The 22,196-nt window shown below is 40.7% G+C and overlaps 2 protein-coding genes across 2 annotated transcripts in view; both read right to left on the bottom strand.

Annotated features, from left to right (window-relative positions):
• The window catches only part of LOC126370000 (uncharacterized), a 31,932-nt gene extending 26,037 nt beyond the window's left edge, over window positions 1–5,895 (bottom strand). The window contains exon 1 of the mRNA XM_050014621.1: window positions 5,757–5,895. Within this exon, the coding sequence (XP_049870578.1) occupies window positions 5,757–5,810 (54 nt within the window). The 5' untranslated portion in view covers window positions 5,811–5,895. The remainder of the gene's footprint in view (window positions 1–5,756) is intronic.
• Window positions 5,896–14,581: 8,686 nt separating this feature from the next.
• LOC126370439 (uncharacterized) lies at window positions 14,582–17,764 on the bottom strand. Its single transcript, XM_050015276.1, has 4 exons — window positions 17,666–17,764; window positions 16,503–16,645; window positions 15,560–15,691; window positions 14,582–14,777 (listed from the first exon to the last, which is right to left on the bottom strand). Exons 1-4 carry the CDS (start codon window positions 17,762–17,764, stop codon window positions 14,582–14,584), a joined length of 570 nt encoding a protein of 189 aa, XP_049871233.1.
• Window positions 17,765–22,196: the final 4,432 nt, after the last annotated feature.

The following is a 22,196-nucleotide window of genomic DNA, read 5'->3' as shown; positions in this document are numbered from 1 at the left end:
CACGTGCACACTGAGGACCGACGAGAAGCTTACCGAGCTGGAAGAATCTATCAGCAAGTTACACTGGGATGTCATGGGGTTGTCTGAAGTCCGAAGAAAGGGCGAGGACACGATAACTCTGGGCTCCGGTAACTTGCTGTACTTCCGGGAGGGCGAGCAACTGTCCATGGGTGGTGTCGGGTTTATCGTCCACAAGTCCCTAGTCAACAACGTGTTGACCATCGGTAGTGTTTCGAGCAGGGTAGCGTACCTGATACTCAGAATATCATCGCGATATTCGCTGACTGTCATCCAGGTATACGCTCCGACCTCGGGACACCATGATGACGAAGTGGAGACTATGTATGAGGAGATTTCTAAAGCCATGCATAGCCATAAAAGCCACTACACGATTGTGATGGGGGACTTTAATGCACAGTTGGGGAAACGTTGCGGTAACGAGCTGAGAGTGGGGCAATTTGGATTTGGGGTCCGGAACACCAGAGGCGGGATGCTTGCGGACTTTATGGAGAAGGAGAACCTCTATATGATGAACTCCTTCTTCAGGAAGCCCGCGACCCGCAAATGGACCTGGATGAGTCCCAGCGGCAGGTATAAAAATGAGATCGATTTTATCATGTCGACGAAAAAGCACATATTCAATGATGTCTCTGTGATCAATGCCGTTAAGACGGGAAGCGATCACCGCATGGTAAGAGGCTCATTGAATATCAATATCAAGCTAGAAAGATCGCGACTGATAAAATCCACGCTCCGACCGGCGCCAGCCCAAATTCAAAACCCCGAGCGCTTTCAGCTTGAGCTTCAAAACCGCTTCGAGTACCTTGAGAACTGCGCAGACGTGGACGATATAAACAACCTCATGGTGGATGCTGTCCGTACGGTAGGTTCTAAACACTTTAGAACCCGCCGTACCAAAACGCAGAAACTCTCCGCACACACACTCGAACTCATGGATAAGAGACACGAAATGAGGCTGCAGGACTCAGCGGATGTCTTACGTTATAGACAACTTAATAGACGGATCTCGAAGTCTTTGACGAGCGACCTTCGCCAATTTAATACTAAACGTATTAAAGAGGCTATAGAGCGGAACAAGGGCTCCAAGGTTTTCGCAAAAGATCTGTCTATTGGGCAAAGTCAACTAGCGAGACTGAAAACTGAGGACGGCAGAATCATTTCGTCGACTCCTGAAATCCTGAGGGAGATTGAGAGTTTCTATAGACAGCTATATTCCACGAAAACATCAGGCGAAAGCATGGCTCGAGACCCTCGAGCCAAGCTTACCCGACACTACACTGAAGATATCCCGGACGTCAGCCTGTACGAGATTAGGATGGCCCTCAAACAACTCAAAAACAACAAAGCGGCAGGAGATGACGGAATCACAGCAGAACTTCTGAGAGCGGGCGGAACGCCAATACTTAAAGTCCTCCAAAGGCTCTTCAATTCCGTCATATTTCAGGGCAAAACGCCGAGGGCATGGAGCGGAAGCGAGGTGATCTTGTTCTTCAAGAAAGGTGATAAAGCCCTACTGAAGAACTACAGACCTATCTCGCTTCTGAGCCATGTCTACAAGTTGTTTTCGAGGGTCATTACGAATCGTCTCGCTTGCAGGTTTGACGATTTCCAGCCTCCCGAACAAGCCGGTTTCCGAAAAGGCTTTAGCACCATAGACCACATCCATACGCTGCGGCAGGTTATACAGAAGACCGAAGAGTATAATCTGCCACTTTGCTTGGCGTTTGTGGACTATGAGAAAGCCTTTGATTCGATCGAGACCTGGGCGGTGTTGCAGTCTCTTCAGAGGTGCCAAGTGGACCATAGGTACATCGAAGTGCTAAGGGACCTCTACCAAAATGCCACTATGTCAGTTCGAGTACAGAACCAGAGCTCTAATCCGATCCAACTGCAGCGAGGAGTGAGACAGGGAGATGTCATCTCTCCGAAACTGTTCACTGCTGCATTGGAGGATATTTTTAAGCTTCTGAACTGGAAAGGATTTGGCATCAACATCAACGGCGAGTACCTGACGCACCTTCGATTTGCCGATGATATAGTCCTAATGGCTGAGACCCTGGAAGACCTGAACACCATGCTCGAGCATCTCAGTAACGCATCCCAACGAGTGGGTCTTAGCATGAACATGGCAAAAACAAAAATTATGTCCAACGACCATGTCGCACCCACTCCAGTTCAGGTTGGGAACGTTACACTCGAAGTTGTAGACCAGTACATTTACCTAGGACAAATAATCCAGTTAGGTAAGTCCAACTTCGAGAAAGAGATCTCTCGTCGGATCCAACTCGGATGGGCAGCGTTCGGGAAGCTGCGGAATATCTTCTCGTCCAAAATACCTCAGTGTCTCAAGACGAAAGTCTTTGACCAGTGCGTGTTGCCAGTGATGACCTACGGCAGTGAGACGTGGCCGCTTACTATGGGTCTCGTGAGGAGGCTCGGTGTCGCTCAGCGGGCAATGGAGAGAGCTATGCTCGGTATTTCCCTTCTCGATCGAATCAGAAATGAGGAGATCCGCAGGAGAACTAAAGTCACCGACATAGCTCGAAGAATTGCAAAGCTGAAGTGGCAGTGGGCAGGACACATAGCGAGGAGAACCGATGGCCGATGGGGCGGAAAGGTTCTGGAGTGGCGACCACGTGTCGGACGACGCTCAGTGGGTAGGCCCGCTACAAGGTGGACCGACGATCTGGTGAAGGTCGCGGGAAGCCGCTGGATGCGGGCAGCGCAGGACCGATCGTCGTGGAGATCCTTGGGGGAGGCCTATGCCCAGCAGTGGGCGTCATACGGCTGATGATGATGATGATGTATAGAATGGCAACTCTTCACTCCCCACCAGCGCCTGAGCTAGGTTTATCTCATCCCATCGGTCTTACTTTAGTCTTCAATCGTATGGGCGTCAAACGTCACACACACAGATGCGCGTGTACGATAATGTCAATGTGTAGTGTCTGTGTAAAACGAGGTGTTATGTATGTAGTGTCCGGGGGCCGGGGTGTGCCATGACTACGTCGCCGGCGACTGTCGCCAAACAAATTGAAATGTATGGCAGGCACCTCTCACCTCATCTTTTTTTATTTTTTTAGACAATCAGGAGATTCAAGCCTGCAATGACATTACCAAAGAAAGGACAGTCTCGCAAATTGACTTCGGGGTCGTACGTTCTAACCACTAGACCACAGAGGATGTCTTAAGGTATTATTTATGTCAAAAGGATTTACATTATTTTTATTTTTGTTTTATTGTCATATTATTGTTTAACAGCCACCGTGGTCTAGTAGTTAGAGCGTTTAGCTCACGATCCGGAGGTCCGGGTTTGATTCCTGATGTGAGAGAATCCTTGGTTTGGTAACTAAGAGGCTTGCATCACCTGCTTGTCTGACAAAATAAGACGATTCCATGCTTCGGAGGACACGTTAAACCGTTGGTGCCGGCTATTAGCCGTAAAAACACCTCCACCAACCCGCAGTGGAGCAGTGTGGTGGAGTATACTCCATACCCTCTCCACCTCCGATTGATTGAGGGGAGGCCTATGCCCAGCAGTGGGACGTATATAGGCTGTTTATGTTTTATGTTTGCTTTTTTGTATAGGTATTTAAGAAAAACCTAGGTATTATAATAGGGTTTGTATACTTCTAAGAACTGTGCTACTTCATTTCAAGTGCTTTTATGCCAATCTAATCTACAGAAGACCTAAATCTAGTCTGACCTCGTCCTTGTAATACCTAGGAAGCTCTTGTAAACCCTAAGTAGCCACTAGAAATCAAAATATCATTTATTCTTACATGATAAACTTGTTGAATGTCACATACATACATACATAAACTCACGCCTATTTCCCACCGGGGTAAGCAGAGACTATAGAATTCCATTTGCTTCGATCCTGACACACTTCTCTTGCTTCCTCCACATTCATCAATCGCTTCATACACGCACGCCGGTTCAGAGTAGATCGTATTGAACCTTTTCTAAGGACATCTCCAATTTGGTCATCGTAAGTCCTTCTCGGTCTGTTGAATGTCAATTTAACATTTTTGAAAATACGTCATTTGGCAAGGTTTTATGGCTGAGGAGAAGAAATGACAAGAAAACTGCAACAGCAACACATTTTTTAGATCAATGAGGGTATACATTACAACCATAAGAACCGTGGTAGCCCAGTTGTGAAAACGCTTGCCTCCCACTTTGAGGTCACAGGTTCAAATGCAGCAACGAATAACAAATCTATGGTGGTTGTAAAGGAGAGCCCTCTCATTTGCCCGGCCAAGTAGAGAATGTCAACTTAAGAAAATCTCCAATAAGTCATGATATAAACCCTGCGTGATCGTAAGCCACGACAAATCTTCTTCTATCGTGTGGGTTCTGAGGTGGAGTACCAACCTCATCAACCCTGGTGTCCGGGTTACTATTGAGCCGCCAAAGGCCCCTGACATGGCTCATGTAACGACTACTTACTTACATCAGTAACTAGTAACCGGGACCAACGGCTTAACTTGCCTTCCGAAGCACAGATCATCTTACTTTCGGACAATCAGGTCAGCCTGTAATGTCCTAACCAAACTAGCGACCACAAAGTAATTTTTGTGATATGTCCCCGGGAATCGAACCCAGGATCTCCAGATCGCGAGCCCAACGCTCAACCACTGGACCATGGAGGTCGTTCGCATGCAGTAGCAACATACTTTTTTATTATTATTATTATTACTTACCTACATAATTAATTAATTAAGTAATAAGTATAATTACTCAAAAGTTCAAGCGTTCTCATACAAAGTAGATATTAAACTATGAAGAGATAACGTTTTATGCATGTTATTGACAATTATAATTAATATAAGTGCGCCCTTATTGATATATTGATAACTTTAAGTGTAGATATTTGCTTCCTTGTTGCTACAGAAAGTAATAAAACTTATTTACAAGGCAGAAAGAAGAAGGAAGAAATTGCTGCCTAGCAATAAGGCCGCCAGATTGTACTGTACCTTTCGCCCATGTGTGTAAAACTTGTTTTGTATGTTGTGTGCAATAAAGTGTATTTGCATTGTATTGTAAGTACGAGAATGTCTCCTAACCAAAAACCAGGATTCGAACCCGGGTCCTCCGGATCATGAGCCCAACGCTCAACCACTAGACCACGGAGGCCGTTAAATACCGACCCAGTCAAATATCCTATTAAGGTTGCAGTCTCCGCAAATGTGAGTCGTTACGAGTTTCTGTTGACAATTATTTTCCTTTTTTAAACAATGTTAGGATATTTGTTTGACTGCCGTTTATTGCACGCAAATATACATGAGAAACGCAAATACACGCACGTAAATATATAAGTAATAGACTCGTATTTTTAACGTAAGTACCTTTAGCTGTTTTATGTAAGATAATTAATTAATAATTGCAAACTGGTTAAACAGTTCGTCTGTATGTATCGGCCTCCAATAATACTCTAGTAAGTAATATTTGTATATAGTAATATACAATTTTATAGCATTATTTAGAAGTTAATATTTTTGTGTAACTGTGAACTGACAATTATGAAAAAAAATGATAATATTTGTTTAATCTTTATCCAATATCTGAAGACTGAAAACCGATTTACTTACAATATTTTCATCTAAGTACCTATATTATTTTATATTTTCATCCCAAAAAGAAAACTACTCGCAAAAAAACTTTAACAAAAAGAAAAATACACAATCATTAATATTAAACTTATTAAATAAAAACCACGACACGTAACTAACCTGCGCAAACGCACCGGCAAGCGCGATAAACGCTATGACTTCGCGCGCGATCATAGTGCACTGACGATCCGCGATCTATGGCGCGCTTGCGCACTGTAATCTTGTAGATCTATAATAAATAACTCAGGTATAGTTCGCGCCAGACTTCTACTGAAGTATTTTACCTGATGGACAGATACGTGCCAATGTGCATATCGGGGTAGGCAGAACCACAAAACACCTTGCAGCCACAATTCAATTCTCAAGTAATTATTGCATTCCATGTAGTACAATGGGGTATTACATAGGCATAGGACCCTGAGGGCACAGCAACGTTGAAGGGAAGAGAGGATGTGTGTATTAAAATTAAAACTTATCATTTAAAAATTCGTGTCCAGTATAATAGCTCTTTTTAATTTGCATTCCTTTTTGATTTTTTATTAATAAATTATAAAAAAAATATTCATTATTATTTATTTGTTATTATTATGTTCCTTATTATTTATTATTTATTGGTATTCAATACCAATTCAAAACTGAAGGTAACCGTGTAACCAATGTTAAAGTCCCTGAATATATGCATTATAATATAACATAGCATCACGCCTGTATAACCAAAGGGGTAGGCAGAAGTGCAGGGTACATACACCCACATCTCGCCAGTTATGTTTAAGTCCCATGTAATGGAGGGCTAGCCTATTGCTATTCATCATCAATTTAAGAGCCACGCTCTTGTCGGTGTAGCATATCCGGTGATTAGCCGTATAGAAATCCTGGAAATAAGATGTATTCAGTGGTTTAAAGCCCGAGAAGTATTCCGACGGTTGGACACTTCATACAAACTACCTCGTTTTACACAGACACTACACATTGACATTATCGTACACGCGTAACTGTGTGTGTGACGTTTGAGGGTTGCCAATTATAATACCTAACTATACCTTTATTAGTTACTTAATTATGTAGGCAGTACTACTTACGAAATATACTTTTATAATAAGCAGTTAATATTTATTTGTTTTTATTTTATTGGAGAGAGAGTCCTGGAAGAAACGCAGGGAAGCCTTTGCCCAGCAGTGGGACACTTTAGGCTAGATAAGAAGATTAAAATTTACTACACAAATCACAAACATGAAATTTTGAACAATGAATGTTCACAATATAAACAAATTACACTTCTATTAAAAAAAAACACTGAACTAATTAATTTTATTCACATTATTTTTACATTAAGCTAAATAGCCCAGGTTCAATTTTATTGCAAATTAATAGCATGTTTTGATGAAAAATCACTATGAAAAATAAATATTTATAGGCGCCACGCAAGAAAAATTCGAATCAAACAAATGAAATTTAAAAATTCGAACATTTTAAACTAAACTGATAAAAAATAAATACAACAGTCCGCGCGCATTCATATTCATATTCATTTATTCCTTACAACAACTTCACATTGTTAATTGTTTCTACGCCACAATGCGCAAAAGATGCGCGTCCCTGGTGCGCAGGATACGGGCTAGTTCCAGCAGCGTCCTGGCGATGTTGGCTAGCAGGTTGGACTGTGTGTACATGTCTCCCTGCTGTGCTATTGCTGGGAGTGTGGCGAGGCGGTGAGTCGCGGATCAACTCTCCCGTATTTAATTATATTTCCTTGTTCTACTAACCTAGTACATAAGTTTTGTTATTAACAAATTATGAGTCCTAGTAACTTGAATAAAAGAATTTAATAATAATTATTATTATTATTATTGTGTTGGAAATTGGAAATAAAAATAAAAACAAACTTAAACTACATTACAATCTAAAACAACAGTGGGACTACAACTTACTTACAATATACCTAACAAACTATTACAACAAACACATACAATATTCATTATCATTATAAAATATACAGGGTGTTAGTGACATCGTAACGAATACTGAGGAGAATGATTCAGACCATGATTCTGAGTTGATATGAAGTGGAATTTTCCGTCGCAAAATTCATGATTTTTTTTAGTTTTTTTAATTATTTTCAATTCTATACTTTTGCGATGAATAATTCCACTTGATATTAACCCAGAATAATCAGCTGTTTCATCCCCCTCAGTATTCGTTACGATGTCACTTACACCCCGCACAAGTACATACTGTACCCATACAAGTAGGTATAGGTGTTAGTGACATCGTAACGAATACTGAGGGGGATGATTCAGATCATGATTCTGAGTTGATATCAAGTGGAATTTTCAGTCGGAAAATACATGAAAATGTTTGTTTTTTTTTATTATTTTCCGTTCCATACTTTTGCGACGGAAAATTCCACTTGATATCATCTCAGAATCATGGTCTCAATCATTCCTCAAAGTTTTCGTTACGACGTCACTAACACCCTGTATAGCATAAAGATCAAAAAAAAAAAAAATCTTGCACATTAAACTTACACTAAAAACAATGTCGATGTAGTTTAAATTCCTCAACGATGTAAAAACAATTCCCCAATCCAATTTTTCCAATTGTTAAGCCTTCACGATTCAAGTCTAAACTATGTTCGAGGGGGGGAGGTAATCCTATCTCAGACGCTGGTGGGGGGCGGAGAGTTGCCGTGCTATACATAGTACTATTCCTTACTCTATGCTACTTTAAATCTATCAATGACTAACAGATCTAAAGCAACCTCAAAAACATGTGTTTGTTTTTTTGCGGAGCATACCAACACGTTCGAATATACCCAAAATGCAAGAAAAGTCACGATCCAAATTTGTTGATACTCCAAATTATCCGGAGAAAGTCATGCTCCTGTAATTTCGGCTCTAGGTGAAGGTAAACAAAATACTTTGGTACAATGATGTGGGATAAAGGAGATTGTCCAAAAGTTGTCCAAATGTCCACCACCCACGAAAGCTATTATGCCGCTGCCGATATAAAGATCTTTTATTTGTTCTCCACAATGGGTTTCACAAAATAATGCACAATTGAAGGGTATGTACGAGTGGAGACTGGCGCCCGAGATAAGCCAGAGCCTGTGTTTCTAGCACCTAGCACCAAAGTGTCGAGACCAATCATCATCATCATCAGCCCATTAACGTCCCCACTGCTGGGGCACGGGCCTTCCCTATGGATGGATAGAGAGATCGGGCCTTAAACCATCACGCGGGCCCAGTGCGGATTGATGGTTATTAACGACTGCTAATGCAGCCGGGACCAACGGCTTAACGTGCCTTCCGAAGCACGGAGGAGCTCGAGATGAAAACTTTTTTTTGTGGCCACCCATCCTATGACCGGCCTTTGCGAAAGTTGCTTAACTTCAACAATCGCAGACCGAGCGCGTTTACCGCCGCGCCACCGAGCTCCTCAAATTAAGATGATATGGCTGTACAAATAAAGTCATTGGACTCGGATCAGTTGTACAGTGTCGTTATACGACGTAATTGTGACAAGAAGCTCAGTGGAAACTTTTTTACAGAGATTTTTTTTATTTATTATAATACGAGCTTTAGCATGCTATATGTATAGCGTTGCGATCGCATAGTATAGGTCATTTTTTATTAAGTACAGTGCTCAATAAAGTATTTTATCTATCTATCTACAGTAGTAGTAGTTTTAGTAGTTAGTTCCGTGCTTCGCAGGGCACGTCAAGCCTTTGGCCCAGGCTATTAGCCGTAAAATCACCTCCACCAATCCGCAGTGCAGCAGCGTGGTGGAGTATGCTTAATACCCCCTCCGGTTGATTGAGGGGAGGCCTGTGCCCAGCAGTGGGACGTATTAGGCTGTTTATGATTTTTATTAAGTACAGTCGATACTGATTTACTCACCTTAGATCAAGATAACAGGGTACACTTAACGTCCATACGTTAAGTGTACCCATGTACACTAAACGTATTGTAACCACACTGACGTAAGAATTTAGTGTAATGACGAAGTAGTGTAACAATGTGGTAATAAAACTATTGATCAGTTGACTCTATTGTGTTAGACCTCAAGGTTTATTTAAGGATGGTAGCAATGAAATAAGCGATTAATAAAAACTATAAAAAATAATAATTTATTTCAGATATTAAACAAAATATATTAATTATTTGACTATGTTATATATTTTATTAACATTGTATTTAGTCATAATAAACATTTATTTCTTTTTTAATTCTAGTCTATTCAAATGTTCTATTAAAACCTAAAACGTAAGAAAATAAACGGATCATTAAATTGTATATTAAACCTGTTATTATACATGTTTTAAGCAAATAAATGATTTTGATTAAAATCGATATTTTCAATAAAATTATAAATTAAAATACAATAAAATAATAATAAAATGACCTAGGCAGAGTGAGTTAAGCAGAACTAACTAGTTGAGGAGCTGGGTGGCGCAGCGAGAAACGCGCTCGGTCTGCGATTGTTGAAGTTAAGCAACTTTCGCAAAGGCCGGTCATAGGATGAGTGACCACAAAAAAAGTTTTCATCTCGAGCTCCTCCGTGCTTCGGAAGGCACGTTAAGCCGTTGGTCCCAGCTGTATTAGCAGTTGTTAATAAAAATCAATCCGCACTGGGCCCGCGTGATGGTTTAAGGCCCAATCTCCCTATCCATTCATAGGGAAGGCCCGTGCCCCAGCAGTGGGGACGTTAATGGGCTGATGATGATGATACTTTACTTTACTTTTTCCAAGATATGTTAAGTACTTATTTATGTAAATAATAAATAAGTATTTCAAGAAATGTATCTTGAAGTTTAAAGTTTATGTACTTATTCGATTTAATTTGAAAAAAATATTGCGTGGTCTATAGAAAGATTCGAAGATCGTATCAACAGTGGCTACAAGTTGTCTTTGATTACTTGTGGCTCTGCCCACCCCACTAGGGATTACGGGCGTGAGTTTATGTATGTATGTATAGAAAGATTCCCGTCTCGACGAGTTCTGACTTGGTATGAGCGTGGAAAATGCAAAAGGGGGCGGCCCAAAGAGACCTGGCGACCTCTCGGTTGCTCAGGAATAAAAAAGTCAGCAAGCTACAGAGGCTGCAAAATATCGAGAGGAGTGGAAATCTGTTATTCGAGCATCCCAACAGGAGACAAAAGGATTAGAAGAAGAATGCCTAGAAAGATTTAAACCTGCCAAGACGAAGGGACTTAGCCCTCAGACCCTTCGCTCGCTATTTCTCGAACCATACACTATAAGATCTACCACCTTCCATCATAGATAATAGTGCTATTCATATCCAGCGGCGTTTGAAGTCATCACTATAGTAAATCATGCATTATTTACTTATCTAGTTATCCATTCTACATTAATAAGTGGGACATGGGAAATCAATTAGCTTGATTGGCCTCTGAGTAACTTAAGATAGGAAGAGATAATAATGATCCTAGTTTTAAAGTCACAATGGTCCTGTAGTTTACCAGCTTGCTTCCCAGACGGGGAGTGCAGACACCAGCTCGAACCGGGATATCGGACATGCATCAATCATCAATCAATAAGTTATTGATTCATGTTAACCGCAGTTTTTACTTTGGTTGGTTTCATGCAAGCCTTCGGTTTTGGTTTCATACAAGACCATTAACCCGGCTCCAGGAGGGACAGAGTCATCTTCTCTGCCCTCCACTGGGGCAATTCCTGTTCGGCAAGTCCTTGCCGCGAGGGTGGGGGTCTCTTACTTCAGTAGGCTGGAAAATCAAGTGGGAAACCACTGCCCTATTTTTCCCTAAAAAAGTAGCATGGAGAATGCTACACCGACAAGAGCGGGGTTCCTAAATTAGTGGTGGTGGTGCAGTTTTCACTATCACTTTTGGCTCGATCTAGGGAAAACAATCCCGACTCGAGATCGCAAATTCCAGATTGCGTGATTGATATGTCCAATCCTGCGAGATCCAGAAATTTTCTGGATGTAGGTACATTATCTGTGATCAGAAACAAACTTAGTAAGTACTACATAAACATATGTGTCTACATAATATTTGCAATCATGATTATATTTTCAGCGGAGTGTGAATATAAGGCAACTAGGCAAGGTAGTATGACCTCACTTTCTACATTGTTTGATCGAAGCATTCTCCGCATATTTTCAGTGTTAATCCTTCGTTATTCATAGCTGTGATAATTCCAACAATTTTATTAGAAATTGGTGATTAAGCACGCTTAGGTATTTATCTACTTAAATAAGTAGTAATTTAGGTCAGTGAGTAAGTTACCCACGCGTTTTTTCACCTATTTCCTCAAAGCGTACAATACGACTTTCAACGTTGATGCGTTTGGTTCGATTCCTCGTACAGGACACAGGTCTCCTCAAAGGAGAGGGTCATACATGTAATAGCTTTTTTTTTGACGTGACTTATTGTAGATTTGCCGCAGATGGCATTAACAACTTGGCCGGACAAATGGGGAGCGCTGAAGGCTCTCACCCGGTACCACATTTAAGACAACAGGCCTGAGCAGCCCAGTTGGGCGCGAACCTCGGCTCAGGGCGTCGTCTGAGAGGAAAAATATTTGAAAGAAATTTATCGATCCTAGTGGGTCGATAGCGATAAGCGCTGAATGAAGGAAATCGTCGACCACGCCTGCGCTGCGGGATCGGTATCGGGGTCCTGAAGTGTTTGGTGTCGCGAGCTGATTGGCCGCCTCTATGGTTAGAGTAATCGGGTCATCGGAGTCGTATATTACGTCTTTCGGACGCCGATACTTTTCAGTACCGTCCCTAAACGGGATGTATTCGGAAGCCGTAAATTCTTCTAGTGTGTGTGTGTGTATGTGTGTGTGTGTGAGAGTATGTATGTACATGTGACACAATAAATAAAGGTTTTGTTTTCATTCAAGAAATATTTTGTTTTGATTAACCTTATTATCACAAACAAGCAGATTTAATAGTTTTCCTTCATCAGCCATCTTCAGTTTACATTTTTTTTATGAACTAGACGAGATCCCGAAAATCTCGGGATCTCGCGAGATTGATGTTTCCAATCCCGCGGGATCTCGAATTTGCGATCTCGAGTCGGGATTGCATTCCGTAGTCCAGACATTCCAAACACATTATACAACTAACAACATGAAAATAAATAAACAGTTAAACGGTACACATTTAAACCAGAGTTTCTCCTTTTGAATTGTAGACTTTCACACGGCGAAACAGCGTAATCAGTAGGTGTAACACAACCTAACCTGCGTTTAGTTTTAGACCTGGGTTCAGCCCTTTCCAATGGGCTGGCCTCACGAACTAAAGCCGATGAGAAAATAAAATTGCTATAGGTCAACGAACTGACAACGAACAAAGATCTTGTTCGTCGGATTTGGTGGAGAAAAGGTTTCCGGTCGGCGCATCAGTTCTGGACTCGATGGGTCCGGGAATATCTACCAACGCTTGTTCCTAGGCCCAACTCCGCTTCCACCAGAAACCTGGAGGTAGGAGATCAGGTTTTAGTTGCCGACGGCAACCTTCCACGTGGAGTCTGACCACGTGGGCGAGTTGCTAAAACCTTTCCTGGACACGATGGTGTAGTGCGTCGAAGGTCAATTTAACATTTTTAAATCTACGTCAGTTCGCAAGATGTTATGTCTGAGAAGAAATGACAAGAAACTGCAACAGCAACACATCTTTTCCATCAACGGTATACATTACAAGTTACCTATTTAATAACTAGAAGAACACAATTAATACCAGACATTTTTATCATTTAGGTAATCATAATCACCCTATGGTTATTATGATTGGCAACAAACACTTAAACACCCGGATACCGACCCCGCCGGCGTGGTCGTCGATTTTCCTCACTACTGGCGACCTGGGATCACATTGACTGCATCGGCAGGGCCCGCAGAATACCAGGGTCGTGGCTCACGCCGCGGCTTATGCTGAGCGAGGTCCTTTTAATCCAGACGCCACCGCAGTTGATTGGGCAAGTGCGTTGCATTTAGGATCATCATCATCATCATCAGCCCATTAACGTCTCCACTGCTGGGGCACGGGCCTTCCCTATGGATGGATAGGGAGAACGGGCCTTAAAGCATCACGCGGGCCCAGTGCGGATTGATGGTTATTAACGACTGCTAATGCAGCCGGGACCAATGGCTTAACGTGCCTTCCGAAGCACGGAGGAGCTCGAGATGAATTTTTTTTAGGATACTTACTTTAATTATTATGATTTTGGTTTGTTTGATTTTTTTTGTTAAGGATTTTTGATCTTCGTTTTTTTTTTCTTTTTTTCTGTGTATTGATTTCCGTGTGGTTTCTGTCGTGTGTTGAATGTAATACCTGTCTGTCTGTGTCTGTGGTGTCCGGAAGTAATAAATGTTTCTTTCTTTCTTTCTTTCATCTAGAAAACCCCCTGCTACGCCCCGATATCGGAGGCACCCCCCCAGTGGTACTCGGGGGGTGTCATACTCTTTCAGGCTGCGTCAGAGGGCCAGCAGATGGTATGACCCCAAGATGATATATCTCTATCATCCTGATAGGTATCTCTGCGTACTCCTTCAGGGATACAGGCGTGAAGTTGCGTTAAAATAAAAACAAGTTTTGTTGAACCCAAAGTATATTGACGGAGGCACATGGTCGAATATAAATTATTAGTTACAGCCACAAATTTAATCTAACTCAAAATGTTAAGGACTTTAAATAAAAATTATGCAAAATTAAAAACGCATTATAAATACTTATTAATATCAAAAAATAAGTAAATAACATAAAATAAATTATTAAAAATTCAAATTGTCATGCATTTTGTACATTTTGAAGTCGCAATCACAAAACATAGCGACTTCAAAACATTCCAACTTCAAAACTTCAACTTCAATTTCAAACTTCGAAAGCGCGACTTCAAGAACTGCTCTGCATTTTCAATTTTGCACACCTCTTCAAGCACACGGACTCTTTTAACTTTAACCAAATATAGAAGCTTGGTACATGGATAGAATAAGGAAGCCTATCGCATAGATGACCAGAACGATGTCCATGGCAGTGGCAAACAGTTCCCTGGCTACTTGGTCCCTGGCCAATTGGCGGATATGCTGTCTGGCGCGGCCACATATCCTGGAAAACTGATTTAGAAGCAACTCCGCCGTGTTGAGAACCACGCTGGAAAAAACGGATAATCTGCAATACAATTACACCTTATTGCACATGAAACGTGAGGTATTGAAATATAACGGGTTGGGCAGAGTCGTAAGTTGTGACTTACAGCCACTTTTGACACGAGGGATGTGATGAAATTGAAGGTGACCGGTAATTGGAATGTTAGAAAGGACGCAATCCTTCTGTCTGTTTTCACGACACTTCTGGGAACTTGGGAACATAAGCAGCTGAACATATTCGCTCCCAATTATCTAATGCATTTCAAACTGGACAAACAAGGCAGACTTATTGCTAAATAACAATAATTTATCCCAGGTGACTTACGTCTGGATTGTATGGAGAAAAAAAATATTTTAATAATAGGTTCTGGTTTCTGATTAAGTTTCTTTAATAATAAAGATTAAGTTTAAACATAAACTTAAATAAATACCTTATGACTTTTCGTCAGGATTTAAACAATTTATTTATAGAGACAATTTATTATTATTTGCTACAAACTGAATTTATCTAAAAAGCAAATTAATTCTTATAAATAATACTTAAACTAAATAATAACTATTGCAAAAACAATTGAAAATATTACAACGACATCTAGTGATGACAAAAATAACCTCTATACACTTCAGCTTATTACCAATCAACCTACAGAACAAAGTCGATGTTACAATAGTATCGGCTTCAATTGTTAGATGGCGCTAGCAACAGTACAAAACAAACATGTACTAATACCAAATGTCGTTAAGAGATGGCGCTACTATACACAAAAAAAATTTAAAGATTTTTACCTAGGCGTACACCTCCAGTGAGGGTAGCTATTCATGCTGAACAGTGGGAGGATCATGGCTAAGAGGTACCATAATCCAGAGCGGTCCAGGGACGAACTCCTGGCAAGAACTGAGCGTTGGACCATGGGTATTCTGAAAAAAGAAGACCTTAGATAGTTAGGTACATGGATCAGTCAAACAAGAGTTTGACTGGATTTATTAAAAACGAAAGAAAGAAAGTCTCCATCTCGAGCTCCTCCGTGCTTCGGAAGGCACGTTAAGCCGTTGGTCCCGGTTGCATTACCAGTCGTTAATAACCATCAATCCGCACTGGGCCTGCGTGATGGTTTAAGGCCCGATCTCCCTATCCATCCATAGGGAAGGCCCGTGCCCCAGCAGTGGGGACGTTAATGGGCTGATGATGATGATGATGATTAAAAGCGATATTATTATGTAGAGAAAGTCATGTAATCGGATGAGATAACGACTCCGTTGTCCAGTGGTTGAGCGCTGGGCTCACGATCCGGAGGTCCCGGGTTCGATTCCCGGTGGTGACATATTACAAAAGATACTTTGTGGTCCCTTGTTTGTTTAGGACATTACTGGCTGATCACCAGATTTTCCGAAAGTAAGATGATTCATGCTTCGGAAGGCATGTTTAGCCGTTGGCCCCGGTACGACTACTTACTTACATCAGTACGTCTGATGTCAGGGGCCTTTGACGGCTCAATAGTAACCCTGACACCAAAGTTGATGATGTTGGTACTCCACCTCACAACCCACACGATAGAAGAAGAATTGGATGAGGTAGATAATTTACTTGGTTATAAGCCTAGTAGAATGAAAGAAAGCGCCGTATTTTTTTGATATAAAAGAAGTTATTCACTAGACGGTCTTTTCGCCCAGACGGTCTTCCCCAGATTGACCTTAGGCCACTTTAAAAACAGCTAAAAATTCGTCATACCTGCTCTGAATACCAGCATTTTCAGTGGTTACCACGACGCTGCCATTCATCCACCGGTCGATGTCTCTGCTCAACGCGCTATGGTCATCGGCCAACAGGTATGATGATGAGGAGCTCTGGCGTAGCGTTTGTGATGAAAAGAACTGGGGGGTTAAAATGGCCACATCAAAGCAATTCATCTAAGAAAGCAATATTGCTATTTGACATTTGTTTGCATTGCGCACTTACTTTTATATGCGCAAATATCAAATAGTAATATTTCATTTTTAGATGAATTGCTTTCATGTGGCCTTTTTAACCCCCTTGTTCACAACATTATTACTGATTATTAAATCAATAACATGTAAAAAAAGATGATTTGTGCTTCGGAGGGCACGTTAAGCCATTCGTCGCGGCTATTAGCCGTAAAACACTTCCACCAGCCAGCAAGAGAGCAGCGTGGTGGAGTATGCGCCATACCCCCTCCGGTTGGTTGAGGGGAGGCCTGTGCCCGGCAGTGGGACGTATATAGGCTGTTTATTTTTATTTTTTATAAAATAAATACCTGTAAATACCTTTTTATGTAAATATCCACACACACACACATGTACACCCGAGTTGGGTCTACCCTACCGCTATCCCGCGAAAATTTACACCTAACTGATCAAAGACAACTCCAATTCAAATTATTATTTGGTTCGTTGAAGTTGGCTCGACCATTATAGACGGCGATACGGCTCACAACCTATCACGTTGGTCTAACAGATAGCTCGGTGAGGCGTGGGTACTTAGTTCATCTTGCGATAGATGTACAATCAAAGAGCAAAAGTTCAGTCACTGAGCCCAGCGGATTATTTGTAAACAGTGGTGAAATTATGATCCCTTCATCATCATCAATTTTAGAGCCACGCTCTTGTCGGTGCAGCATTTTCCATGCTACTTTTTAGGGAAAAATAGGGCAGTGGTTTCCCTCTTGCCTTCCGCCCAATGATCCCTTAGTTGTCATAATTATAAAATTAATGTTTCTGTAGGTGTTTTGGTCTATTACAGAAACGACATGTAACCAGCAGGTTTTAAGTGTAACCAATTAATTTATCAATTTGCAAGAAACTGATTGGACTTTTTCAGCTAACCGTACCTTTGTCCTTGATGTTATAAGCTTATATTAAGTTCTTTGAACCCACCTTCTCATCGATGGACTCCTTAGTGAATGTATTAGAAGACACCGAACCTCCTGCTTCCTTACAGCCTTCAAACATGCTGTCAGCTACCTGTCGGGCCATATCGGCTTCATGACGAGGTATGAGTATCAGTTTTGGGTTTAATGTTCTCGCCATGACACTTAGCTGGACATAATTCAATCCTGGTCTAAGAAAAAAGGGAAATTCTCGGCCGTAGGATTTAAAACACCATGATTTTTTTCAATCTTTTACGATGGGTCGTCTTGAGTGAAGTTTTGGCTTGGGGTATAGATTCTAGAGGGAAGAGGTGGATTTTGTGCCAGTTGTGCTGTTTGAGGTTTAGCATCTGTTTGGTTTCCTCCAAGGAGGTTTTGAATCAAAGAAATTTTTATGATCATCATTTTTACATAAGTATAGCATACGAATACTGAAATGTGGTGTTGGAGGCGGATGGAAGAATAAGCTGGACAGAAAGGATTACTAATGAATAAGTCCGAAAGTAAGACGATCCGTGCGTCGGAAGGCACGTTAAGTCGTTGATCCCGGTTACTACTTATTGTATGTACATAGTCGTTACGTAAGTCATGTCAGAGATCTTTGGCGACTCAATAGTAACCCTGATACCAGATTTGATGAGGTTGGTAATCCACCTCACAACCCACACGAGAGAAGATGAAGGTTGGCGTGATCCTGTTTTCACAGGGTCCGCTTACCTAACCTGAAGATTTGACAGTATTTTTTATTACAATATTTTAAACGTCTCACAGTTTTACTCCCCATTCTTTTTCCAACCATCCCTTCCCTTATAGTCTCCATCTCAATCCAACCCGAGCCGGGATTCGACCCTGGGACACTACAATGTAAGCCACGCACTCTCCGAACATGGCTATCGCGAATTTTTACAGATGATTATGATGAGTCGTAAAGTACACTCAATGAAGAGCTTATTATCATACCAGAGTGCAGTAAGTTTATAAAGTAAAGAATCCATAAAGATCGCCCGCCGGAAGCGAAAACAGGAAAGATGGCTTGCCCATAATCAGTTTAATATAAGACAATGTTGCCAGTTCCCCAAATCACTACCGTTCCCGTGTGAGCGTAATCCGTTGATTCACCAGGTTGCACTTATTAAGACATTTACTTAACTGTATCCGCACCTAAATGACATCTCATAAGCATCTCGTTTGCAAAACCAACATTTACTTACAACAAACCCTTTGAAAAATAAACATTATAGCAAGCAACATGTAATCTCCTTATTATTACACTCACACTACACCCGAGGCGTTACAAACGACAATACCGAAACGCATAAACTTACATTAAAAAAACTTACATTAGCGGATAAAAACCCCGAAGTCAATTGCCAAAAAAACGAGGGAAAAATGTTTTTACACTGGCAACTTGGAAGAATAAAACCGCGGGGTATCGACGTTCGAGATTCGAATCGAATTCAAACAATGGCACCCAGTGGTTCGCGCCTTTGACCGTGCGCACAAAGAGTGACATCTGAAGAATTAGAGAAATTGAGCGGTGAGGGACAAAACGGTCAAGAGTGAGTTGGTTACGAACAAAATGATCCGTAGAAAGTATTATTTAGCTACAGCATTGCACCTGATCTGATAGTGTATTTCCGTTCAGTATATGATTACATCTTTTGCGTTATATCTATAGCTGTCAGATCTGATTGACAGCTGTTAATTTTAAATTGAATGTCGCTGGTATGCAACCTGCTTGACATGTGCTACGGACTTAATTCTATCGGGTTATACGCGAACGATCCTTGTTTGACCTGTCGATTAACTGTGGTTAGAGCGTTAGGCTCACGATCTGGAGGTCCGGGTTCGATTCCTGATGGGGCATTGTCGAAATCACTTTGTGAGACTGTACTTTGTTTGGTAAGGACTTTACAGGCTTGAATCACCTGATTATCTGAAAAAATAAGTTGATTCCGTGCTTCGGAGGGCACGTTAAGCCGTGGGTCCCGGCTATTAGCCGTAAAAAGACCTCTACCAACCCGCAGTGGGGCAGCGTAGTGGAGTATGCTCCATACGCCCTCCAGTTGATTGAGGGGAGGCCTGTGCCCAGCAGTGGGACGTATATAGGCTGTTTATGTTAGGTAATCAGTCACCACCGTTTCTCATAGTCTTTTGCAACTTGGCTAAGGCCCCTGATGGGGCCTTCACTTTCCTTCATTTCACTTTCCTTCCACCGACTGTAATTGGAATACCATTGTATTTAAGTCTATAAATTATGTAATACAAACTGGATTAAAAGAAAAGAAAGGAAAACATGAAACAGTAGGACTAGGGCCCTGTGCTGGGAGGTTTTCTGGCCACGTCTTTCCCTCAGCGTTACAGATTCCGATGTGGTAGTAGTTTTACAGCTAGTTACATAATATGTAATTTAATTATGTTTGACGTTCAAAAAGCGCTAACTTTGTAAGCCAATTTGAAAAAATAAATATTTTTGAATTTTTTTTTTTTGAATTTGATGTGTCAGTCTCTATCGGGGAGGTTGCGAGGTTTTCTGGCACTCACAACGGATCCCTAATCATAATACAATTGCATACAGACACGGGCTACCGAATCTACAGATTAATTATTTTGATAGTTTTTTTTTTAATTAATTTAATTAGAATTGTCGGTCAGGTGTGAAGGAATTAGGTCAAATTGTATTTTGGCTTTCAATTTGTTATAGGTTTAAAATTGAACCTTTGGATTTAGTTGTAAAATAAAAAAAAGTATCAGAAATTAGCTAGGTTAAGCATACATTTAACTAAAATTGGGTACCTACCTAGTTTTCTTAGTCAAAGATAAATTAAAAATTGTGATTACTAAATAAAGACAGAAAACTAAAAGTGACAAAAAAACTTTTTCTTTTTTCTATTTAAGTTATTTATCAATTTTAATTAAGAAAAATCTACTAAGAATTGTGACATTATAAACGGTTATTTTTTTTTCTTTTTTCTATTTAACTTATTTATCAATTTTAATAAAGAAAAATATAATAAGAAGTGTGACAGTATAAACGGTTTTCTATGACGTCACAGGTACAAAGTAACCGATTTGACTAATTGGAAACTAATTTATTACCAGAAAACAAAATTCCGAACACCAACTAACCAGAAACACAAAAAACATTATCATACCATATTTCCGACAAGACGAGTGGGCGTGCAAAATTACAAATCCATGGAAAGCCTAACGAAAGTGAGTCCGCCATTTTTTTTCTATCAATATTTTTTTTTGCCCATGCAACCCGGGTAGCCGACACTGGCCACACCACGGGACGTCGCGCTACCGTCGTCCGAAATTGATTGATTTTGCGAATTTCTGAGTTATTGCAATTTGATTTGGGCCGGTGTCAATTTGGTATTTGATCTTGACGAGGTGTTGAGGCATGTTGAGTTTGATACTATCTTTTTTTTTGAGATTATAAAGTTTGAGGATTTGGCGTCCTCATTTTCTTTATCGGACAGAATCAAATCGATGTTCGATTTGCTCCAATCTGAATCGGCTTCGTCTTAGCCGGTAGGGCCCTAGCATGGAATACTTGGCAGATCCGGTCTTCTCTTTTCCTAAATTAACTTCTTCAGTTCTTTTCCTAAATTGACAGCTCAGTAGTAGTTGATCTAAAATGGCCGCATTGAGTGGACCATCTTTAAAAGCAATGATGTACGGTCACGAGCATTAATATGTATACACTTTGGTACCACGTCACATTAACTTTATTGACAAATTGAACTGTAAGTCTCACTAAATGTCAAATATGTTTGTGCGACAGAGTCCCAAAGTGGGTACATTATAATGATCATGACTGTACACCTCATCTATTTAGGTACGTTTACTTGTTTAGATGTTAAACTGTTAACCAGTTGTGTGTTTAACCGACTTCCAAAAAAGAGGTTATCTATTTAACCCATATGTATGCAATGCTTCATTTTTGATCCCCCAGGAATTCTCTAGTTTTCAAAAACTTATTTATAAAATAACATTTCATTTATTTTTATAGACCTAATAAACTTGATGACTTAACGTTACCAAACTCCGAAATCAGGCAAATATTTGTTCACAAAATGGAAAAAATGAAGTCCATATGTCGATTTAAGATATTCAGGTCAACCCTTTATTTGGGGGATCGTTTAGACCCCTATTATAATATTTAATGCTAAACAAACAAGGTTTTGTGCCTCTTAATGACTTCATTCAGTTAAATCGGGATCGTTTAAGTTAGATCAAGCTTTGGAGAATGTTTTTTAAAAGGTTAATAAATAATAACATAACACAACTGTATCCCAATTGGGGTAGCCAGACCATCCATCGCAAGATGAACTAACTACAGTCATGAGCAGTATAATGTACCGACTTTAGGACTCTATCGCACTAACATATTTGACATTTAGTGAGACTTACAGTTCAATCTGTCAAAAAAGTTAATGTGACATGGCACCAAAGTGTACCTATACATATTAATGCTCGTGACCGTACCCACGTCTAATCGAGCTTTCTGTTTGACCAACGTGTTTGCGTTC

Source organism: Pectinophora gossypiella, chromosome 10, assembly GCF_024362695.1.
Source record: "Pectinophora gossypiella chromosome 10, ilPecGoss1.1, whole genome shotgun sequence".
Taxonomy (NCBI): domain Eukaryota; kingdom Metazoa; phylum Arthropoda; class Insecta; order Lepidoptera; family Gelechiidae; genus Pectinophora; species Pectinophora gossypiella.
The sequence above is the reverse complement of the archived record's forward strand: the minus strand, read 5'-3'. Positions and strand labels throughout refer to the sequence as shown.

What these genes read in the sequence shown, in the direction of transcription:
- LOC126370439 (XM_050015276.1), bottom strand. Translation starts at nt 17,764, where the DNA reads ATGGCCCGACAGGTAGCTGACAGCATGTTTGAAGGCTGTAAGGAAGCA. An exon ending in AGGAGTCCATCGATGAGAAG is followed by an intron (nt 16,646 to 17,665) that starts GTGGGTTCAAAG and finishes TTAACCCCCCAG; the next exon opens with TTCTTTTCATCACAAACGCT. An exon ending in CACTGGAGGTGTACGCCTAG is followed by an intron (nt 14,778 to 15,559) that starts GTAAAAATCTTT and finishes CGTTTTTTCCAG; the next exon opens with CGTGGTTCTCAACACGGCGG.